Source organism: Dermacentor variabilis, chromosome 1 (assembly GCF_050947875.1).
Source record: "Dermacentor variabilis isolate Ectoservices chromosome 1, ASM5094787v1, whole genome shotgun sequence".
NCBI lineage: Eukaryota > Metazoa > Arthropoda > Arachnida > Ixodida > Ixodidae > Dermacentor > Dermacentor variabilis.
In genome coordinates, this window is record NC_134568.1 from 289,349,933 (window position 1) to 289,370,816 (window position 20,884).

Below are 20,884 nucleotides of genomic sequence, written 5' to 3' on the forward strand. Positions count from 1 at the left end.
TCATCTAATTCGATAGCACAATGAGGGTGACGACTTTTTGTCTGCAGTTGTGACCTGGGACGAATCATGGTGCCACTACTACGAGCCTGAAACACGACGGCAAAGCTTACAGTGGAAACATTCGAATTCACCAGCCCCCCATAGAAAGCAAAGGCCATCATTTCTCTCAGAAAGGTATTGTTGACTTTTCTTTTTCGATCGTCAGGGGCCATCATTGGTCGAATTTACTAAACCTGGAGAGACTATCAATTGTTTCCGATATTGTGGAACGCCAGATCGTCTACGTGTCGCAATCAAGAACAAACGAAGTGGAAAATTGACGAATGGCGTCATCTTGCTCCACGACAATGGCCGTCCCTATGTCGCTGATGTGGTTAATACAAAACTGGCAAAGTTCAAGTGGGAAACGCCGCAACATTCGCCATACATTCCAGACCTGTCGCCTTGCGGCTTTTATATTTTGGGCCAATTGAAAAAACAGCTCAAGGGAACCAGATTCGTGTCGGACGATGACGTGAAAGAGTCAGTTACAGATTTTTTTGAAGCAGCAACCCAAGGAGTTTTATGAGACGGGAATCACGCGACTCGTTAATCAGTGGGGCAAATGTCTAAATGCTCATAGGCACCACATATAAATAAGGTATCCCGTTTGCCATATATTCGCATTCGCACATTTTCATTTGACTCGCCCTCGTATATTTTGCATAACGGCTTTTTATATGTGCTCTCTGTTGCGACCATAACATCGGTACAATTACAATACACTACCATTGACAGTATTGGTGACAATACATTTGAACAAAGGACAGCATCACTGAGATTTTTCCCTGGCCGTTGCATATGTACATGAATGAATATAATTTATTGATAGGAAAGACAGAGAGGTCGACCTGAGCTAGTGCGCTCTAGTCTGCTACTCTGCACTGGGGAAGAGGGAAGGGGAGTGAAAGTATTGGAATGGATGATGATGATAAGAGAAGTGGTGAGTGCTTATGTACATGAGACAGTTGCCTCGCTAGAGCCGCTCGTCGAGCTTGGTGTCCTGCAGGAACTTCAACAATACTTTTGTTGCACGCATTGAAATTGCAGTGTCAGGCCATGGGCCGAGGATAGCTTCCTCCGACAGTAGTTGCCTGCCAACGGTTCTTGAATGACAAAGTTTCGTTAAAATATTTGTCCTCAACTTGTTCATTTCATGGCCTTTACATTTTTCATATCAGCGGCATGCACTGCTTTGCTGGTTTCAATCTGATATAGTTCTAAAGTTCGTGTGATGTTTTCTTTATTTATTAAATAGAGAGAAAACATGGAAGCTTTATGTCGGTTACTTCGGGCACAATTTTTGAGACATACGAGTATGTTCTTTTATGAAAAAAATACATATTTCACTTGTCTTGACATTGCGTGGCGTACAAGAATTCGTTTGCAGCATCTTTGGCAATGGCAGTGCAGGTATTATTCATGTATTTGATGTTTCGACAAATTCTGTAAGAAGGAGGCCGAGCTGGAACGTGAGCCTCCCCCCTCCCCGAACGAAATTTCTGGCTACGCCACTAGTAGGGATTGTCTTTGTGAAGGAGGCACGTGAGTGGGTGAGCAAGTTGGGCGAAGTTCTTAATAAACCGGCGGAAGTACGAACACAGGCTAAGGAAACTAAGGAGGTCTTACGCTGTCTTCGTATGGCTAAACTCGCGCACTGCAGCAGTGTTCTCAGGGTCAGGTCGAATACCATCTTTGTCGACGAGAAAACCGAGCACGAGAGCCTGGCGCTCACTGAAGTGACAATTCTCTGAGTTTAAAATCTTCAACCCCACTCTTATACTCTCTCTGTTAAGGCCCTCAATCATTTGTTGTAACTCATCCTCAGGCGCTCTTTGGCCATACTTGGCCCTTGCGCCAATAAACACCATTCATTCATTCATTCATTCATTCATTCATTCATTCATTCATTCATTCATTCATTCATTCATTCATTCATTCAGGACGATGTCATCTGCAAATCGAAGGTTGCTGATATATTCGCCGTTGACCCAAGCCTTCCCAGGTTAATAGCTTGAGTACTTCTAAGCACGCAGTGAATAGCATTGGAGAGATTATCTGACCTTGTCTGACCCTCCTTGTATGACCCTTCTCTTTACAGGTATTTCCATACTTTTCTTGTGGAGATCGAATCAGGGTAGCTGTGGAATCTCTATAGATACTTTCCAAGATATGTAAGTAAGCATCCTGTACTCCTTGATTACGTAATGCCTCTATGACCGCTGGTATCTCTACTAAATCAAGAGCATTTTCGTAATCTATGAAAGCCATGATATAGAGAGGTTGATTGTACTCTGCGGATTTCTCGATTACCTGATTGATGACATGGATGTGATCCATTGTAGAGTGTCCCTTCCTGAAACTTGCCTGTTCCCTTGGTTGACTAAAGTCCAGTGTTGCCCTTAGTCTATTGGAGATTATCTTGGTGAATATTTTATATAGTACTGGAAGTAAGCTAATGAGACTATAATTTTTCAATTCTTTAACGTCTCCCTTTTTGTGGATTAGTATAATGTTGGCATTCTTCCAGTTCTCTGGGACCCTTGAAGTCGATAGACAGTTCGTATAAAGGGCCACTAGTTTTTCAAGCGTTATGTCTCCTCCATCTTTGATTAAATCGACTGGTAGTCCATCTTCTCCTGCCGCTTTAGCGTTTCATGTCTTGCAAGGCCCTTCTAACTTCATCGCTAGTTATAGAAGTAGCCTCTGTAACCTGTTCATTACAACTTCGAATGGAGGTATCGTGGCTGCTTTGGTTACTGTACAGGTCAGTACAAGTCAGTAGACTTCTTCTGCGGCTTTTACAATATCTTCGAGATTGATGATGATATTACCCTGCTATGGCGAAAGGGTGAGAAAAAATTATGCAGATTCCACGCACTGTGGGAATCGATGTAAGCGAAGCTTTCTGTGCTGGTTGCTTTGATTGACGATAATTAACGGTGATATTGACAGCGAAAACTTGATTTCTTCAATGTTTAGTCTAGCACGTTAAACGTTACCTTGCGAGCACGACTACTGTTTGTCTGCGTGCTACACAGGACACACAGGAAGAGGGGCTTGCTTGAGGCGCTGTTGTTGTGCGCCATATTTCATAACCTCTGAGAGGGTTGAGCATTGTCGTTGCCTCACATGGCACATCGCATCGTGGCAGAAGTATTAAACTTGAATTGGATTATACGGCTGTACGTGCCAAAATCGCAATCGGATTATGAGGCACGCCGTGGTGGCGGACTCCGGATTAATTTTGACACCGTGGTGTTCTTTCTTTTTATTGAAATGAATATAAGGAGAGGTTGGCGCCTTTATGGTGGCACCGGCTACTCCTTGTCACTTTGCAAAGGAACCTCACCCTCACCAGCGAACGGGACTGGGACGAGGCCATATCTAGCATGCAACTTAAGCTCCAGTCCATGGCCGTCCAGAGGGCCCGTGAAAGAGCGGAGAGGCTTGGCCTCCCGATTCCGACATGGGAGCAGCCAGCGGCAAGCCGGGGGCCCCAACGGGTCTCCACCGGCTAGTCCCTCAGGACCTGAATAAAAGTTCATTGTCTGTCTGTCTGTCTGTCTGTCTGTCTGTCTGTCTGTCTGTCTGTCTGTCCAACAGTACATGAGTCGCAAAGTTCTGTGCATTAGTTCAGTCCACATACGCTTATAGAAAGTCAGAGGTTTTGAACAGCCAAAACACAACACATGTAATGCACTGCAAGTACAGAACAGAATTATACATATTGCGTAAAAGTTGCGATCACCACATAAACCAATTATGAACCACGAACAACGTTTGTGTTACTCATTTAGCGTATTCGGATCATCTGATACCTAATATTTTCCCAAAATGTTGGTGTCCTCTAAAAACTTTTTTAAGCAAGAAACGCTATTTTTTGAAGACCCGCAGTTGGCCATGGGCCAAGTATCTTTTTTAGAGTGAATGGTCTTCTGTCTAATATAAACAAATTAGCTTGCAGTACCGTTCTTTGCGTATCCTATTTCGTGCACTCGAGAAGAAGATGATGCACATCTTCGTCTGGATGGCCACAAGAACACTGCGGACTAGAGACACGTTTTATCCTGTACAAGAAGTGTTTCGTAAATGCAGTACCAAGACGCAGGCGGTGTACCAATGTTTCAAATTTTCTGTTGTCTCTTAGATTTTCCGGCATTGATAAGTTTATACATGGGTCTATAAAGTATAACTCCGAGTTTTTAGTTTGCTGATCAAACCAGGTAGTTTTGCTGACGCAACAAGAAAGCTGTCTCAGGAGCAGACGGACCTCACTACGCAATAGAGGAAGATTGGTTGTCTCCACGTTATTGTGCGCCTGATTCGCAGCTGCGTCCGCTGCAGTATTATCAGGAATATTGCAGTGCCCAGGTAGTCACTGGAATGCAATTACGTGGTGTTCTTTAAACGCGTCCCAAAATCTAAATGCAGGTGCGTTTTCTATTTCGCCCCCGTTGAAATGCGGCTGCCGCGGTCGGGATCAAACCCGTGACCCCGAGCAATGCCATTGCCACCCAGCTACCACAGCGGGCACAGGGGCGTTGATTTGACATGTGGCCGCTTCCGTAGTGTCGCCTGGACCCTGCGTGCGCTTTAATTAGTGTGGTTCTGCGTCTGCACGCGCTGGGTAAGTTGTCCGCTTGCCATATTTGCATGGTGTTTATTTTTCAGAAATAACAGAAACGTACTGGGCCGTGTACCTTGAGCTGAAGTTTATCCAGTTTCCCCGCAACCGCAGTAGCCTTTCCTTGCCTTCTCACGTCACCTTTTCCCCCTCCTCACTTGTATGGGAACTGCCTCTCCCCCTCCTCTCTACGTCCCCTCTGGACTCGCAAATTAGTGGAAAGGTAAGCGAAGCAGTTTCTGCAGTGTTTTTTAGGGGAGTCATGAATAATGACAGCTGTCAAGAGGCTAATGTGGTGACGCCCAGGGAGCTGCAGAGGGCATTGAGCACATTAGACGCGATGGGATCCAAACGTGTCTCTCGCGTCGCCTTTCCCCTCTGCCTCGCTTTTGTCATGCATACACACGCTCTGAACCACCCTTCGACGCGATGTGCCAGACAGCAGCAGCAACAGCAGCTGTGGGAAAGTCGAAGGGAGAGGCAAATAAAGTATTTTAAAGAAGGCAGAGAGGTCGGCCTGAGCTAACGCGCTCTAGCCTGCTACTTCCCGCGGGGGCGTCTGCGTCAGCAGGCGTTTGGTGTGTTGCGACACCAAGTACCCGAGCACATGAGGGTTGGATCCGCAAACGCAAACGCGCGGCCAGAAACAGAGCCAAGACAGAGCCGACAGCAGCGCGAAAGCGGGACTATGGTGGCTAGCGGAAGGGAAAGCGCACGACGATAAGCTGGTTCTTCATTTTATGACGCCAACTTCGATGCTCGTTGCAATGGACGACCCTGACAACGACACATTGGCTGGCGATGCTGTGCTCGAGTTCAGCGATTTAAGCACTGGTGAACGTGACCTGCTGCTGAGGGCTCGCGCTGCCGGCGTCATTGCGTACTACTACGACGGCGGCCTGCGTTGAAAGGCACTCCACGCGACTTCAGTAACTCGGCGTTGAACCCGTAGTCCTCTGGACGAAAGTGCAGCGAGCACCATACGTGATTTTTTGGCTTTTTGCCAGCGCGCTGTGGCAGAAGTACGGCACTTAACCACTTCTAACGGAGAGGTTCACTCGTTGGCACACAGTGATAAGTAACGTTGGATTCGCCGCTGCAACTGCCCTTGGCCAAGTTCCGCGGACCGTTCGCGCATCCCACGACATCACATGGACGTGGCATTCTCGCTGCTTGTCCCAAATGCAAGTTTCGCGAGCCAGCAGGACCACCGCAGCACGACGCGATGAGGAAACAACTGAAACTCCAAAGCGCGCGCGGCGCAAGGTCGAGCGCGCAGAGTCGAGCGAGAACGAAACCTTTCGTTCACCCATACTACTCAAGGGTAACGTCAAAATGTTATTTTTTCTTAGAATCAAATAGAAGTAGACAAGTAGCATTTTCTTCCGTCTTATAATCTAATGAAATGATCTTTTTAATACGAGTAGTTGAGTACTAGTGACATAAATTATGATGAGGAGTGCCTTCGTCATTGGGCCAGTACCGGAATGTCGCTGGGGGGTCTCAAATCGTGTCATGCATTTACCTCAATTTCTCGGTTACTAAAGGTCTGTTCGCGATTATATTGACGCCTTTCACGTTCTAGAGCATTGCTTTATCACTTTAACTTGACTTTCTGGTAACCTTTAGTGTCCATTTAAGCAGCCGTTGTCGGCTCTTCGGTGTGCATTCTTTTTCAGTCATGATAGACTGATGAAATGTAACGTTCTCCACCCTCATGTAGATACTGTAAATAAATCCCATATTCCGCGTTCTCGATGAGAACAAGTCCCTCCCTTCAACAACGTCCTTAGCATGGATGAGTCGGACGACGGCATGGGCCAGCTACCATCTATTTCATGCCCGACCCCAACTCTTACAGTAGTCGTTCCATAGACGTCATTCCTTCTTGGTCATTCCATCGTAACCATGCTGTCGACATTCAATCGTGATTATGACGCCGTTGTCATACGCCATCGTGGCCATTGCGTCGTGGTCGTTCCATCGTCGTCATTTTAGTTTTGTCATCCGATTATTGGCATGCCATCGTCGCGCCGTCTCGCGCTATCGTCATCACATAGTCATCGTCATGCTATTGTCCTCATACACTCGTCGCCGTCCCATTGTCCTCATGACGTCGTTGTCACGTATCATCTTTATGCTATCATCATCATTTCAGAATCGTCATTGCGTCGTCGTCATACAGGTGTCATGCATTCGTTGCCATACCGTAGTCGTTGTGCATCTTCCAGCTTCGTCATCCGGTTCTCGTCATGGCGTCGTATTCACGCCATCGTCGTCATCCCATTGTCCCCATGCTGTTGTCGTTATACCATCGTCATTATTTCAGAATCGTCGTCCCATTGTTGTAATGCCGTCGTCTTCATACCACATATGCTTAGAAAGCCGCAAAACACTCGATCGGAGAGGAGCGTAGTAGTTTAAACAAGGACGCTATAAAGCATAATTTTTACGCTTAAATGTCATAGAGGAAGAAGGAACTAAATTCATAATCTCAAGCGATTCGACGAGCCCGAGGTCGGGAACGAGAACGCCTAACCCACACTACAGCTAACGCTTGAACATTCATTCGCGTTGCACACGCGTAAGCGCCCTGCGAGTTATTAAAAATTTAAAACCGCGTATCACGTCAGAAATGACGTCAAAGTGACGGCGCTAATTTCATGGCGTTTTCGTGTATTTTGGTTCTCTACATTGCGATAGCAATTATATGACTACTCCAGGCGAATTTGCGCCGTCGCCATTATGTTGAGGTTAATATGGCCTCGAGGACATACCATGGCGTCATGTGTTGGAATTTATCCGTGATGTAAAAAGGGACATCATGTGATACCGGCTGCGAAGTCTTCGGCATCTCCGCGTTGTGTGTGTGTCATCTTGGCTGCAAAACAACCTAGCGTATACATTCCAGTCCGGTGTGCAAAGCAGCAAATGTACTTAGCGAGCGAGCAACCTGATGATGCTTTCATATTGGTTATTCGGTTCGCATGACCTTCTATAAATGTAGCGTTACGCACGCAGTTTTGCGGCAATAAGAGTACTGTTCAGAGCATTCGTCGAGGGGAGTACGGCTTGCCACTTTTTCCAGAGTTGTCGCGGGATGATGATTTATCACCGGTCTATTATAGTACGTGGAGTTTCAACCACTTGTAATTTTATCTCCTCAATCGGCGCTTCAGTCGCGTGTGCGCGCATGTGCATCTCTGCGCAGGTTTTGACAGATGTCTTATCAAGTGATGACAAGCCCTGTGTGCATCGCTTGCTCAACTCTCGCTTTCACCATATTATTTCGTTTTCAATGACTTTATCAGCCAACCATTTCGCTGCCTCTTCGTTTTGGGGTACACGTGAAAACTCACATCGGGCTCGGCCGAATACGTCCGGCACTGCGGCACCGAGCAGTGAACCATGCTGCAAAAAGTGGGTAACTGAAACACGTTAAATTAGAAGAACTGGTGAGGCCTATACAGTGCTGACTAACGGCCATGTCCTCTGCTCCCAGATGTCTCCTGTTGCGTACTCCAGGGTAGCGTACCGTACTGCTGCCGAGTAGTAGCGACGCCTGCCTATCAAAGCTCGACCGACATTACTTATTGGGTAGCGTGGCGTTGTCGGCGGGCTGCAGGCATCCGGTAGACCATGGCGACCGAGCAAGGGTGAGACGATTTGCTAGTGCGAAACTTGCACTGTTTATTCAAAGGTAGTTGAAAGAAAATAAGAAGAGCATGAAGTATATGAAGTATCACAAGTACATTTCGGAGCCCCTTAAATAGGCTCTCTACAAGTGTGGGCGGGATCTTGCTTCCGTCGATGACACGTGACAGGCACAGAGAGAGGGCCCCTCCTCCTGCATTACCGAGCACGGGTAGGAGAAGTCGATCCTCTTTTCGACGAATTCGGGGAGAAGGTCGGGTAAATGACCTCTTCGGAGCCGTGGGGTCCGACCAAGTAGAGGGTAGGGGGATGACGTATCGCCCGTGGTGTCCGACGCCAACCCTAACACTCCCAAATAAGAAGCAATACGGGGTTGGATTCCTAATTCATAAGGACATAGCGGGCAACATTGACGAATTCTACAGCAATAATGACAGGGTAGCAGTAGTCGTAATCAAACTTAATAAGAGGTATAGATTAAAGGTAGGAAAAACCTACGCTCCAACGTCCAGTCACGACGATGAGGAAGTAGATCAGTTTTATGAAAAAGTTAAATTAACGATGAGAAAAGTGCAAACTCAGCATACTGTAGCAATGGGCGACTTCAATGCAATAGTGGGGGAAAAACAGATGGGTGAACAGGCAATTTGCAACTACGGCGTCGATTCTAGAAATGCTAGAGGAAAGATGCTGGTAGAATTCCCAGAAAAGAATAGGCTGAGAACAACGAACACCTTTTTCAGGAAACTTAGCGACAGAAAGTGGACCTGGAAAAGCCCTATTGGTGAAACAAGAAATGAAATTGATTCCATGCTTTCTGCCGATCCAAGATTAGTGCAGGATGTAGAAGTGATAGATAGGGTAAAGTGCAGTGATCATAGGTTAGTGAGGGCTAGGACTCACCTCAATTTGAACAGAGAAAGAGCAAAATTGGTCAAGAAGAAAGAGGTCAACTTAGAGGCAGTAAGGTTAAAGCAGACAAATTTAGGCTGGTACTTACAAACAAATATGCAGCCTTAGAACAGAAAGATGAAGATGACATAGAGGTAATGAATGAAACCGTAACTGGGCTGGCTTCAGAAGCAGTAATTGAAGTGGGAACTAAGGCACCAAGGCAACCAGTAGGCAAGCACTCCCATGCAAAAAAAAGGACCTAATAAAGAAACGACAAAGAGTGAAAGTGTCCAACTGAAGAGATAATATCTGGAACTGTCAAAAACGATAAACAAGCCGAAAATAAGGAATATTTGAAATTATAACGTGAGAAAGACTGAGGAAGGCCGTAAAAAATGGACGCAGCATGACATCAGTGAGAAGGAAACTTGGTATAGGACAAACCAAGATGTATGCACTGAAAGATAAGCAGGGTATTATCATAAGCAATCTCGAAGGTGTAGTAAAAGCAGCGGAAGAATTCTATACGGACCTGTACAGTACCCAGAGGAGCCACGATACCTCCATTCAAAACAGTAATGAACAGGTTGCAGAGACTCCTTCTATAACTAGCGATGAGGTTAGAAGACCCTTGAAAGCCACGAAACAAGGAAAAGCGGCAGGAGAAGATGGAATAACAGTCGATTTAATCAATTATGGAGGAGACATAATACCTAAAGAAACTGGCGGCTCTATATACGAAGTGACTATCGACTTTAAGGGTCCCAAAAAACTATAAGAATGCAAACATTGTACTAATCCACAAAAAGGGAGACGCTGAAGAGTTGAAAAATTATAGGCCCATTAGCTTGCTCCCAGTATTATATAAAATATTCAACAAGATAATTTGAAATAGAATAAGGGCAACACTGGACTTTAGTCAACCAAGGGAACAGGCTGGCGCTTCAGGAAGGGATACTCTAGAATGGATCACATACAAGTCATTAATCAGGTAATCGATAAATCCGCAGAGTACAGTCAGCCTCTCTATATGGCTTTCATAGATTACGAGAAGGCATTTGATTCAGTAGAGATAGCAGCAGTCATAGAGGCATTACGTAATCAAGAGTACTTGCCGCTTAGGTAAATATCTTGGAAAATATCTACAGAGATTCCACAGCTACCTAAATTCTACGCAAGAGAAGTACGAAGATACCTATAAAGAAAGGGGTCAGACAAGGAGACGCAATCTCGCCAATGTTATTCACTGCGTACTTGGAAGAAGTATTCAAGCTATTAAAGTGGAAAGGCTTAGGAGCAAGGATCGACGGCGAATATCTCAGCAACCTTTGGTTTTCACACGAGATTGTCCTGTTCAGCAACACTGGATAAGAGTTACAACAAATGATTGAGGACCTTAACAGATAGAGTGTAATAGTGGGGTTGAAGATTAATATGCAGAAGACAAAGATAATCATGAATAGCCGGGCAAGGGAACAAGAATTCAGGATTGCCAGTCTACCTCTGGAGTCTGTGAAGGAGTACGTTTACCTAGGTCAATTACTCACAGGGAACCCTGATCATGAGGAAGAAATTCACAGAAGAAGAAAAATGGGTTGGAGCGCATACGGCAGACATTGTCAGCTCCTTACTGGAAGGTTACCATTATCATTGAAAAGCAAGGTGTAAAATCACCCAGGTAGCGCAAAAAGTCTTAAAAACGTTGATTTCCGGGATACAACAGATAAAACGGATTTCTTACCTTTTTAGACGTTTTAAAGACGCCTCAGACTAGTCAGATTATATCTCATCGTGAAAATTGCTTACAAAACGTTTTCAAAAAGACTATTTGTATCATCGTCTTCTCGAAACCATATTAAGGCCATGTTTTTGGCGAGAAAGCTCGCTTTTCTTTTTTTCCTTTTCGCGGCGGAGTCACGCTTTCTCCGCAGCCGTTAGGTGTCGCGGTCGACAAGGCAGTTGCAGAGCGGGAGGCCGAGTGGCGAGCTGCGTGAGTGCTGCCCGCCATATTGCGGATTGCGTCAAGCGGACAAAGGAACTTGGAATAGCGTGTTGATTCTCCGCTTTCTGTGAACCTTTTGGCTGGTACGTGCTGAATTCGTTGTTGCTATAGTTATTGTTAGCAAGTATATTAATTTCGAAGCAGTCGCCAGAGATGGAGTTGCTCGTGATTATAGCGTAGCGTAAATGATGAAAAGTGGCGCGAACGGTCGCATTTATCTCTGACCAGTGCCACCCCAGTATCGGCAGCGTTGATGTTCGCATTTGTTTCAGACGTCTATTTAGCTATTGTACTGTGAACACTTGAAGTAGAAGTAACTCTTGAATGGTGTTAATGTCGCTAATATTAGGTTGTGAGCAAGTCTTTGAAGTGGCATCCACGTGCACGCTGCTGTACGATCGCTGACAGGCCCTGAGTTATTCCGACGCCTTCTCGTATCTGTGGGAGACAGAACACGTCCTTTCGAAGCCGATAATCAGGGGAAACGGGCACAAAAGGCTTCTGTGAGGAGCTTCTTGAAGGGATTAGCGTTTATGCAACTGTCTATGGGCTTGCTTTTTGTTTCTGAGTTACGAATTAAGAATAGCGATATAAATGCGCCTTTTATGAATTTGTTGACATACGCGTTAAAGGAGTGGGTGATCTCCATTAACTTTCTGCTGAAGTATGTCATGTTTACGAAAGCTCTTATGTAAGTTTTTAAAGCAAACAGCTTTATTTGGCTCTTTTGGCCGTTTTCGTGGTAGGTCGATGGTACGACGGTAAGTCGGCTCCTCGGTCGGACTTGTGAGAGAGAAGGCGAGGAAACGCGCAAAGGGAAAGGGCGCGTGCTCTGTCGCTCGTTCGTCGCTGGAAGGCGAGGTAAAGAGATCGTGCTCTTTGGCAAGCAAGTGGTGGAGAGGAACCGGAAAGAAGAGAAAGGGATGCTGTCGCGCGCTCGTTTATCGCACGTCTCGCTGACCGTCCGGCGGTGATCCGCCGATCGTGGACGAAAGGGGTTGACGAGAATCCCTAGCGTATTCTCACCCACAATAAATACACCGCAGGCGCAGGCGAGCGTTTCGTCGAACTCTGATGGCGTTGACGTCGACAAACTATGTACAGAAATAAGTGGACGCGTTCGCGCTTCACGGCTGTCACGAATGAACTATGGGAAGGCGCCGAGGGAAAGGGCGCGTGACGGTGTTAGGGGGATGGCGGCAAGGAGGAAGGTAGGGGGAGCTATCGCTCAATGCGTTGGCGGGCTAGTTGGTGCGAATCCATGAATACTTTGTTTAGCGCAAAACGACAGGCACAAGAAACACGACCAGGACCATGAGCTATCGCTCGCTCGCTCGTTCTTTCGGGCTGTTCGCTTACATTGACAATCATTGTCGATGGTCTACATAATGCTTATTAGAATGTATAGAACAACATTCCAGATGATGCACTAACAATATATTTATTTGCGATGTTTCCTAGCTTAAATATAACTCAATTGACAGTAGCGCGCAATCCGCGTTGTCATTTTTACGTTACAAGTGATAAATTTGCATATGCAAAAGAAAAACAAATAACCAGAAGTGCTGCTAGTATTAATGCAGTTACATGTTGTACTGCTACCAATACATGCAGTTACATGTTGTACTGCTGTACCAATACTGCTAACCACTAGGTTTCCTTTCACATTACTGCAAAGCAGTAAAACTACGGCAATTGCTGAAAGACTTGCATTGAGGTATCTGTTGTGCCACTAGTAGTTTGGGTCTGTGGTTCATCATTCAGCTTTCTTGTATAGTCTTATGAATATACAGGTATTGTTACGATCGGCCTGCAGGGGTACTGAACTGCAAACCTTTCACAGCCCGCTGCAGTTGTTTCGATCAACCTGCAGGGGTGGCGATCTTCGGAGAAGCGACCTTCGAACCCTTCCCGGCCCGCTGCTACGAGTCCTTTTGTAAAGTCAACAATGCGCCTTCTCGAACAGCCCAACGGCGCCGGCAAGTCTAGCCACGTTCGGCGGACCGAGTATTGTTAGTTGGTTCGCTGTCGCCTTCACGGTCTACTTGGAACAAGAGAACTCCTGGAAAAGGGTGTTTTGCGGTGCTTTCTCACTGGCCCCAGAAATCGTAACAGTCAATGGACAGACGCGGCGTCTAACTGTGGTGTCAGCTCCGAAATCAAGAGGCGCCTGCTTGGGTCAAGCATATCAAACCCTGTCTACGGGAACCCTCTCACCTCGGTTTGTTCAGTGAAACCAAAGTGCGGAAGTGAGTGTGCGAACCCTCCCCCGCAAAGGCGGGTCGACTACGATGACTTTGGACGCTCCCATTGTACGAAGGTTGAACGGCAATTTTCCCTCACCTAGGGATCTAGGGAGGACAGAGGGTTTTTAAGCAGCCGTTTCCGGCTGTTCGGTGGGCTTGGCTTTATTTTTCAGTCATACTAGACTGATGAAATGTAACTTTCTCCACCCTTCATGTAGATTTTGTAAATAAATCCCATATTCCTCGTTCTTGATAAGAACAAGTCCCTCCCTTCAAGAACGTCCTTAGCGTGGATGAGTCGGACGACGGCATGGGCCAGCTACCATCTATTTCATGCCCGACCCCAACTCTTACAGTATCAAGTGATCCTTTTACTTGTTCAATGAAAAGGACGTGCGTTTGTCCCCGGAAAGACCAGGTCCTGTCCACCTGACAATGTTATTACTGCGCGAAGAAAAAACGGGGACAAGGGAGTGAGCACACACCACATGCTCAGATTCGCAACTGTTTTATTTTGAAAGTTGCTACAAATAAACATTTGACAAAGGTACATGTGCCATCATATCTAAGGCGGAAGGGACGGGCTAACAAGAAATCGCTATACGTCACAAAACAATATTTTTCATGTATTTCATGTATTTTTCATTCAAGATACCGTGCTACCGAGTCACGAAAACTCCTAATCTGTGAGGGCTATTGTCGGTTGGCTTATGGATTCCTTGTAATTCTTTAATATAAAACGCTTCTGCTATCTCGTGGTTCAATTGTTCTCTTCTTTTAGCTAGGGTCCGTGCTCTCGAAAACGTTGGGGGTGCATCCGCACTGTCGGAAAATCTACAGCCAGGTGGGACAGAGCTGCGTTTTTCAGGGACACTTGATGTTCTCGGAGGCATTAATCGCATCTTCTACTTTGCCACGCGTAATATTTTCGCGACACGACAAGGGTATCCGGTAAACTATGCCTGCATTACAAGGAACGTAGGAATATAAGCGTCCTTCACTTGGCGTACACTTTGACGTGCGGAAGAAGCAGTTTCGCCCCTTTTTCACGCCTGGGTGCAGGCTTTTGAAAGTTTTTTTCCGGGGCCGAAAATACAGTTTGCACTCCGTACCGCAAGGCTCTATCCTTTAGCCCGTGTAATAACAGGTGCACGTAATGAAAGCGATCTTTTTCGTGGGTCGTTCGATGGTTTGCGCAACTTATTACCCTTGACGCTTGCTATTAGTCTGTTACAAGCGCTGATAATAACAAGACTGTAGGGCACGTTCTCTGAGCAGATTATCAGGCTAGGGAAAAGCAACATTCCAGAGGTGCACCCATTATCGCACCGACTAAAGAATGTAGGCTAGCGGTACGGAGTGTAAACTGCACTCTCGTCTCCGAAAAACTTTCGAAAGCCTGCACGCAGGTAGGACGAAGGAGCGGAAATACCTATTCCGCACGTCAACGCGTATGCCAAGTGAAGCACACTTGTTCCTACGTTTCTTGTAATGCAGATACCCTGGTCGTGCAGTTATCGTTACCGTATTTGGTATCGTTTCCCAGGTACCCTTGTCGTGCCGAAAATCTTGCGTAGGGCAATGTGGAAGGTGCGTCAAGACATGGCTTCTAGAACATGAACTGTCCCTGAAAAAATGACAACCATTCCGCTTTGTGAAGATGGAATGGCAGCGAAAGCTGGCGATAGTCAAAGCTCTCAAACGAAAAGCAAAGTGCTTTCGCTGCCATTCCATCTTCACGGAGTGGAATGGTTGTCCTTTTTTGCGAGTCTGGCGTAGTTGCTCCTTCGGAGGTGCCCGGGTTCGCGATTGTCGTTTTCGTTCAGCATCGCGGAAAAGCTCTTTGTCGGTGGTCGTTTCGCGCCGGCGCCGTTTACATTTTCGTTGCTGTTCCCTCCGTCGCTCCTCGTACGCATGTTGTTCTTTCGGTGTACGAACCATACGTGTCCGCCCCACCGATAACGCAGCTGTTTTTAGCACCGATACCTCTCCTGCTTATATACTGGGATAACCTTGAAGTCACGCTATTGTTCACGGCGAGCGTTCTAATCTCTTCCGCTTTTGACATCTGCGCCGCCGCACTGCACCCATATGGGTTTGTTAGGAATCGTCAAGTTGGTTTCTGTTGCCGGACCCCGAAAAAAACTACGGAAGGTTAGTCATACACGGCTTTCGCTGTAAAGAGCAGCTATGTCACACCTGGCGGCACACTGCCGAGAGTGCGGATGCACCCCAAGGTTTTCCAGCGCTCGCACCCTCACGAGAAAAGGGAACAACTGAAGCCTGGGATAGCGGAAACGTTTTGTATTAGAAAACTAAAAGAATGCATAATCCAACCATCAATAGCACTCGCATATCAGTTTTTGTATCTGTGCAGCACGATACATTGAATGCCGACGTATGAAAAATATTTTGTCACACATACTATTTTTTTTCCCATTCGTTCAGCCTTAAAACATTTATGAAGAAACGCGTACCTCAGTCAACTGTTTATTTGTATCCAGAATAAACTGCGAATAACTGCGCATGTGCTGTGTGCCTCAATCTTCCGTTGCACCCGTTTTTCTTCGCGCAGTAGAAACAAATTCCTACCAACTCGCCCGACTTCCAGTCCTTCTAATCCACTTGGCCATGTCTTAGGAGTGTGCTACAGTGACTGTAGCGATTTCAATATTTGTGCTCCTGGTGCAGTGTTCCATTCTATCGGGTGTTCAAAATTATAAGCTTTATGGTTCTTTTAAAGTTAGGCACTGGGAGGCACGTGAAGACCACCTGTGCAAATAAGGTATATGGCCAGCGGGACACAAAGTGAGATGATAATTATAGCTGTCTGCAGCCCAATTTACTAAAATTGAATAATTAACTTTTCATTGGCTGCAGTAAGTGTGTATGTTTGTATTCAAAAGTTAGAGGCCAGTCGTGTTTCTACAGACTCTCACTTGGAAGAATTCTACTAGCATGTCTGTGCTCCGAGATAACCGACTCCAAATTTTAATTGTCATTCGCATGATTATGCATGCAAGAGAGAGAGGATCGGCGCAAAGCTCCTCCCTGATGTGACCCGGCTGTTGGGTGCGAAGTTTAGTCTGACAACAGGGCGGAGGCATAGGCAAAGATGATAACTGTTCCCCTTCCCCTCTCGGCTGGCGAAATCAAGATATGACAGCGTGGTGTGCTGTGCAGTTGTTGCTCTTGATTTCAATAAAACTTGCAGTATTTGGAGTTCCTTCTTCCAGCAAAGTTGTGGTCCTGTGCAGAATCGTTTAGAAAATGCTTTAGGACCGTGTTTATTTCCTTCCTCGATGTTTAAGACGGAGCTGGGATGCGTGACCTGTCGTCAGCAATCCAGGCCTATGGCGCTGTAAGTATATGTAATACGGGCACCACCGACCGCCAAAGCCGCAGTCACCAAAGTCATGGCGCTAATAAGGAACCTTGTCGGGTACGATTTCCAGCATAAATCAACGAGTTTGTATACCTGTGTACAAAAACGAAGCTAGCGGCTTGATGCGACTAAGCCCCACTATCCACGTGCCATAGCCGCGGTAACGTCTGGAGGGGCCTTTGGTATGACAGCATTCGTGGCGCCGCATGCCGATTATGTCTACACTCTGGTGGAAGGAATAAGGGCCGTTGTGCTGTCGCTCTACTGCCCAGCCATGTCCCAGTTCTGCTCTTCCATCTCCTCTCAGTCGCGTCGGTAAGGTGGTACCGTTAGCCCGAGAATGCGAGCGGACGCCGAGTAACGCGTTAGCGCTCGGCTGCTTTTGGTAACGCTACCTGCAGGTTAGGATGGCCCTCAGCATCAAGGAAGCCGCATGGTTCTCCTTTCTTTTTCCCCGGTGCATGGGACAGCTAGAGGCTCCTTGCACCATCAATGCTACTGTTTGGTGACTACATTGTGAGACGGCGCGCAGGAACCCGGACGGCAATTGTTTCACTATGAACAAATACCAGCTCATCCAAATTTCAATCTTTTATGCGGGTGAACGCTCGAGTACGGGTTTGCCTATTTTCTAGCTCTGGGAATTCCAACCGACTGTAACAGAGTATGCCTAGGAATATGGAAACAAGCGACACCGATTGAAATTGGTAACAACAATCAATGCGAGCGAAATTTAAAAAAGAAGAGAGTAAGCTTTGCTTAGTCATTTCACTTCTTCAAGCAATAAAACGCTGTATTCTGCAGGAAACTTACCAGATTTCCACAGATCCCTGTGATCTCTTTCTGTGCCCTACAACTTGAACAAAATTTATGCATACTCTGCTTTTTTTTATTTTACACTTAAATATAATACAAACTTCTGAAGGTTTCTTTGATCTAGCATTAGTTTTCATTTAAATGTAGCACATGAGTACAGAAAACAGAAGTCATACAAGTTTCATAGAAACAATAATTTTATTGTTGCTGTATTTTACAATAATATGTATGTACAGAAATAAAATAGTCTATACTCTGCTTTGGTCATTGTAATGTGCCTCAAAAATAGAATTAAATAGAACATTGCAATATATATTCAACTTCATACTTCACATTCCTGTCCTGTACAGCATCAGATGAGTAAGGTTCGTGTAACGACACTGAAAACACAGTCAATACCAAAATGCCATCAATGCAACAAACAAATCAAGACCACTCTGGCCCCTGAGTACAGGGCTGGATTTTAAGGATTTTAAGAACATTGTCCTGATAACATGTGACATGGCTGTTGCGATTGCAGGACAACATCGAGAAGTGGCTCTTCAAAGTGCTGTAAAGGTCACCGATATGGCATCCTTGCATGTGAAATGTAAACGCAATACACAGCAACATTCATGACATTGCGTATCGTCCCCACATGCACAGGCCACTTAGAGCAGATTACAAATCTTTCTGGTATCAGGCAATACACCACATGAGAGACTGTGAGGCCATAGAGTGGCTGCACATACTATTTCAATCGGTCACATGCAAGATTTTTTTCTGTCATAGTTGAGGCACACTGCCAGGAGGTCCATCACTCAAGTGTGAACATAGTGCACACCAGTCGACCCTGCACACGTATGGAGATACCCTATAAATATCGGAGGCTGCACCTATGTTCTTCCTGTGTCTTATCTGGGGAGGCGCATTCTTTTTCAACAGTGAGTAGGCAGACAACTGCTGCAACAAAATATACAAACTGAGCCAAAATTAAGCAGGCAAGTTTTGTGTGGCCAAACTGCAGTGATATGCAAGGTAGAAAAGTTCGAAGGGCCAGTATGCCCATGTTCTCAGGCTTGAGTGAGGTCCGACTACTCGATAATTGAACCATGCTTAGCGTACTTTTGGCTTCAAACTCACACGGGTAGCGAAAATGAATATGAGTAACACCGGAATAGTTGTCTTGAGCTTCGTAGCCAATTATCATGAAAGCTGCACGCATGTGCAGGAGTACCAATTCAGTCATACATTTTACAGTGAAGCTGTGCTAGCTATGTTAATGATGGCACATTGCTCTTCACCCCCACTGGATAGAGAGTGCCGTGGCAGTTATCATCCATAAAATTATGAAAAAGGTGTCCCATTTCGCACTGTCAAGTACATAGCTTTGGAGACGTTGTGGTGAGAAAAAGTGTGGTAAAGTTTCTGAGTTTGCTATTTGTTTAGGGAGGGAAAAGCAATGCCATCAAATGAAGCACTGACCAGGGAAGCATTGCCATGTCAGTACTTGAGATGCCAATTTACACAGGAAATTGTCATGGGCTTCATTTTTTTGTGTGTGTGCTCTGCCAATGACCATGCCAAATAAAAATGAGAAAATGAAAGTAGAAAACACAACTACTTTGCATTAAAAGCTTATCTGTACGAAAGCATACAGCCTTCTAATTCCTTGTTTTTAATGTTTTCTGGTTCTGTATTACAGGTTTGACAAATGTAGCTTGCAATCACACAAAATCTGCAACTGAACAACCACAGCAAAAGGGAATACACATATCCAAATCTTTTTTGAGAGCCACATTCTAGCATCTGTTGGAACAAAAACTATTGGAAAGCGAATACAACAGCATGTTACAAAGTGTTGAAATTTCACACTGTGTCGAGCCTTCATTATTATCGCTTTCTTGCATGACTAGTATGTTAGGCGCTGATGACATACATGATGACCTGTGGGTTGAGTAATGTGTAGCCCTTATTTGCAATTTTCATTTATCTACAAAGCAATCAAGACACTGTGTGATATATTACATGAATGTGATAAAAACTATATAAATGCTCTGGCAACAGTGAGCAAATATTTCTGGGGATGCATCATTCACTGGCATATATGTCAATGTGACCATGTTGTAGCAGGAAGACTCCTATGTACAACTTGTTAATAAAAATTCGTAAAAGTTCAAATGACAATTCTTTTCAATGCTACACTGAGCAATGTGCCAGTGAATCGTTGAATGTAACCTTTTACCAGAATGCTTTGCGCATGTCTTTGGTCAATGATATTATACAAGCAAAATGAACATATCCTTTAAACAGCAGACCATGCTGTCAAGGAATTAATTGCACACATCTACATTTCAAGCTGTTCAATGCAAAATAAAGCTGCATTGCTCAGATGAAGAATACCGCTACATCCTTTCAGACAATAGTGGTCCCCTTCTGTCACTAAACATATTCAGAAAGTGCAGTTTAAGTTTGAAAACCAATTTATATGTGAGACAGCCCTTGTGCCTACACATAGAATTCGGTATGAAAATCTCGCACCTCAGAGCATGTGCACTTGTTAAAGGTGTGGAAAATGAGAATATCCAATGCTCTTTCTGCAGCATGATGGATGCACATTGGTACAGAAATAATGTCTGTCATGGCTTTTGGACTTGTGAACAGGTGCCATAGACTACATGAAACAATTTCTTGTGCCTCTTTCCACAAGATCAACAATGCTGGCCAAGCACACATTTGGTGAAAAAGCACATGATTCGACATTTGCTGCTTGCACACATCTTATGCAGGGCACCGAATTCAAGGAGCGTGCATTTTTTTTCATAACCACACATCACACTACTGCATTTCAGATGTAAAAGCAGTTCTCGTAATTGTTGTACGATGGCTTCAATGTGGGTGAATGAATAGCTGCTGGACTTAACTCGTTCCTTGAAACATTCAGGCGGAAGTTGAGATGACCAGTCATGTCTGTTTGGCATGTCCAAGGTAGCTGCAATGAATCCAAACAAAGACATTTACACATATATTTATTAAATAAGACCAGTGAAATGTAGATGGTAATTTCCTGAAGCCATCCCTTCTCATTTACCCATTCTCTATTTCAACATGCATTATATACAGATAAAATGTGCCTAGAAATAACATATATATGTATCATAAGAATGTTAGAGATTTACTTCCAACAGAACAGCAAGATTTGGTTTTATGACTGTGAATGCTGAAAAGAAGTGCTATAAGCA

At 45.2% G+C, this 20,884-nt stretch overlaps 1 protein-coding gene across 2 annotated transcripts in view; it reads right to left on the minus strand.

Moving 5' to 3' along the window:
- Positions 1-17,842: 17,842 nt before the first annotated feature.
- The window catches only part of rau (RA domain-containing protein rau), an 80,769-nt gene continuing 77,727 nt past the window's right edge, over positions 17,843-20,884 (minus strand). For both annotated transcript variants that reach the window (XM_075677812.1, XM_075677811.1), the window contains one exon: positions 17,843-20,634. In XM_075677812.1, coding sequence (XP_075533927.1) covers positions 20,491-20,634 — 144 coding nt within the window. In that variant the 3' untranslated portion in view covers positions 17,843-20,490. The remainder of the gene's footprint in view (positions 20,635-20,884) is intronic.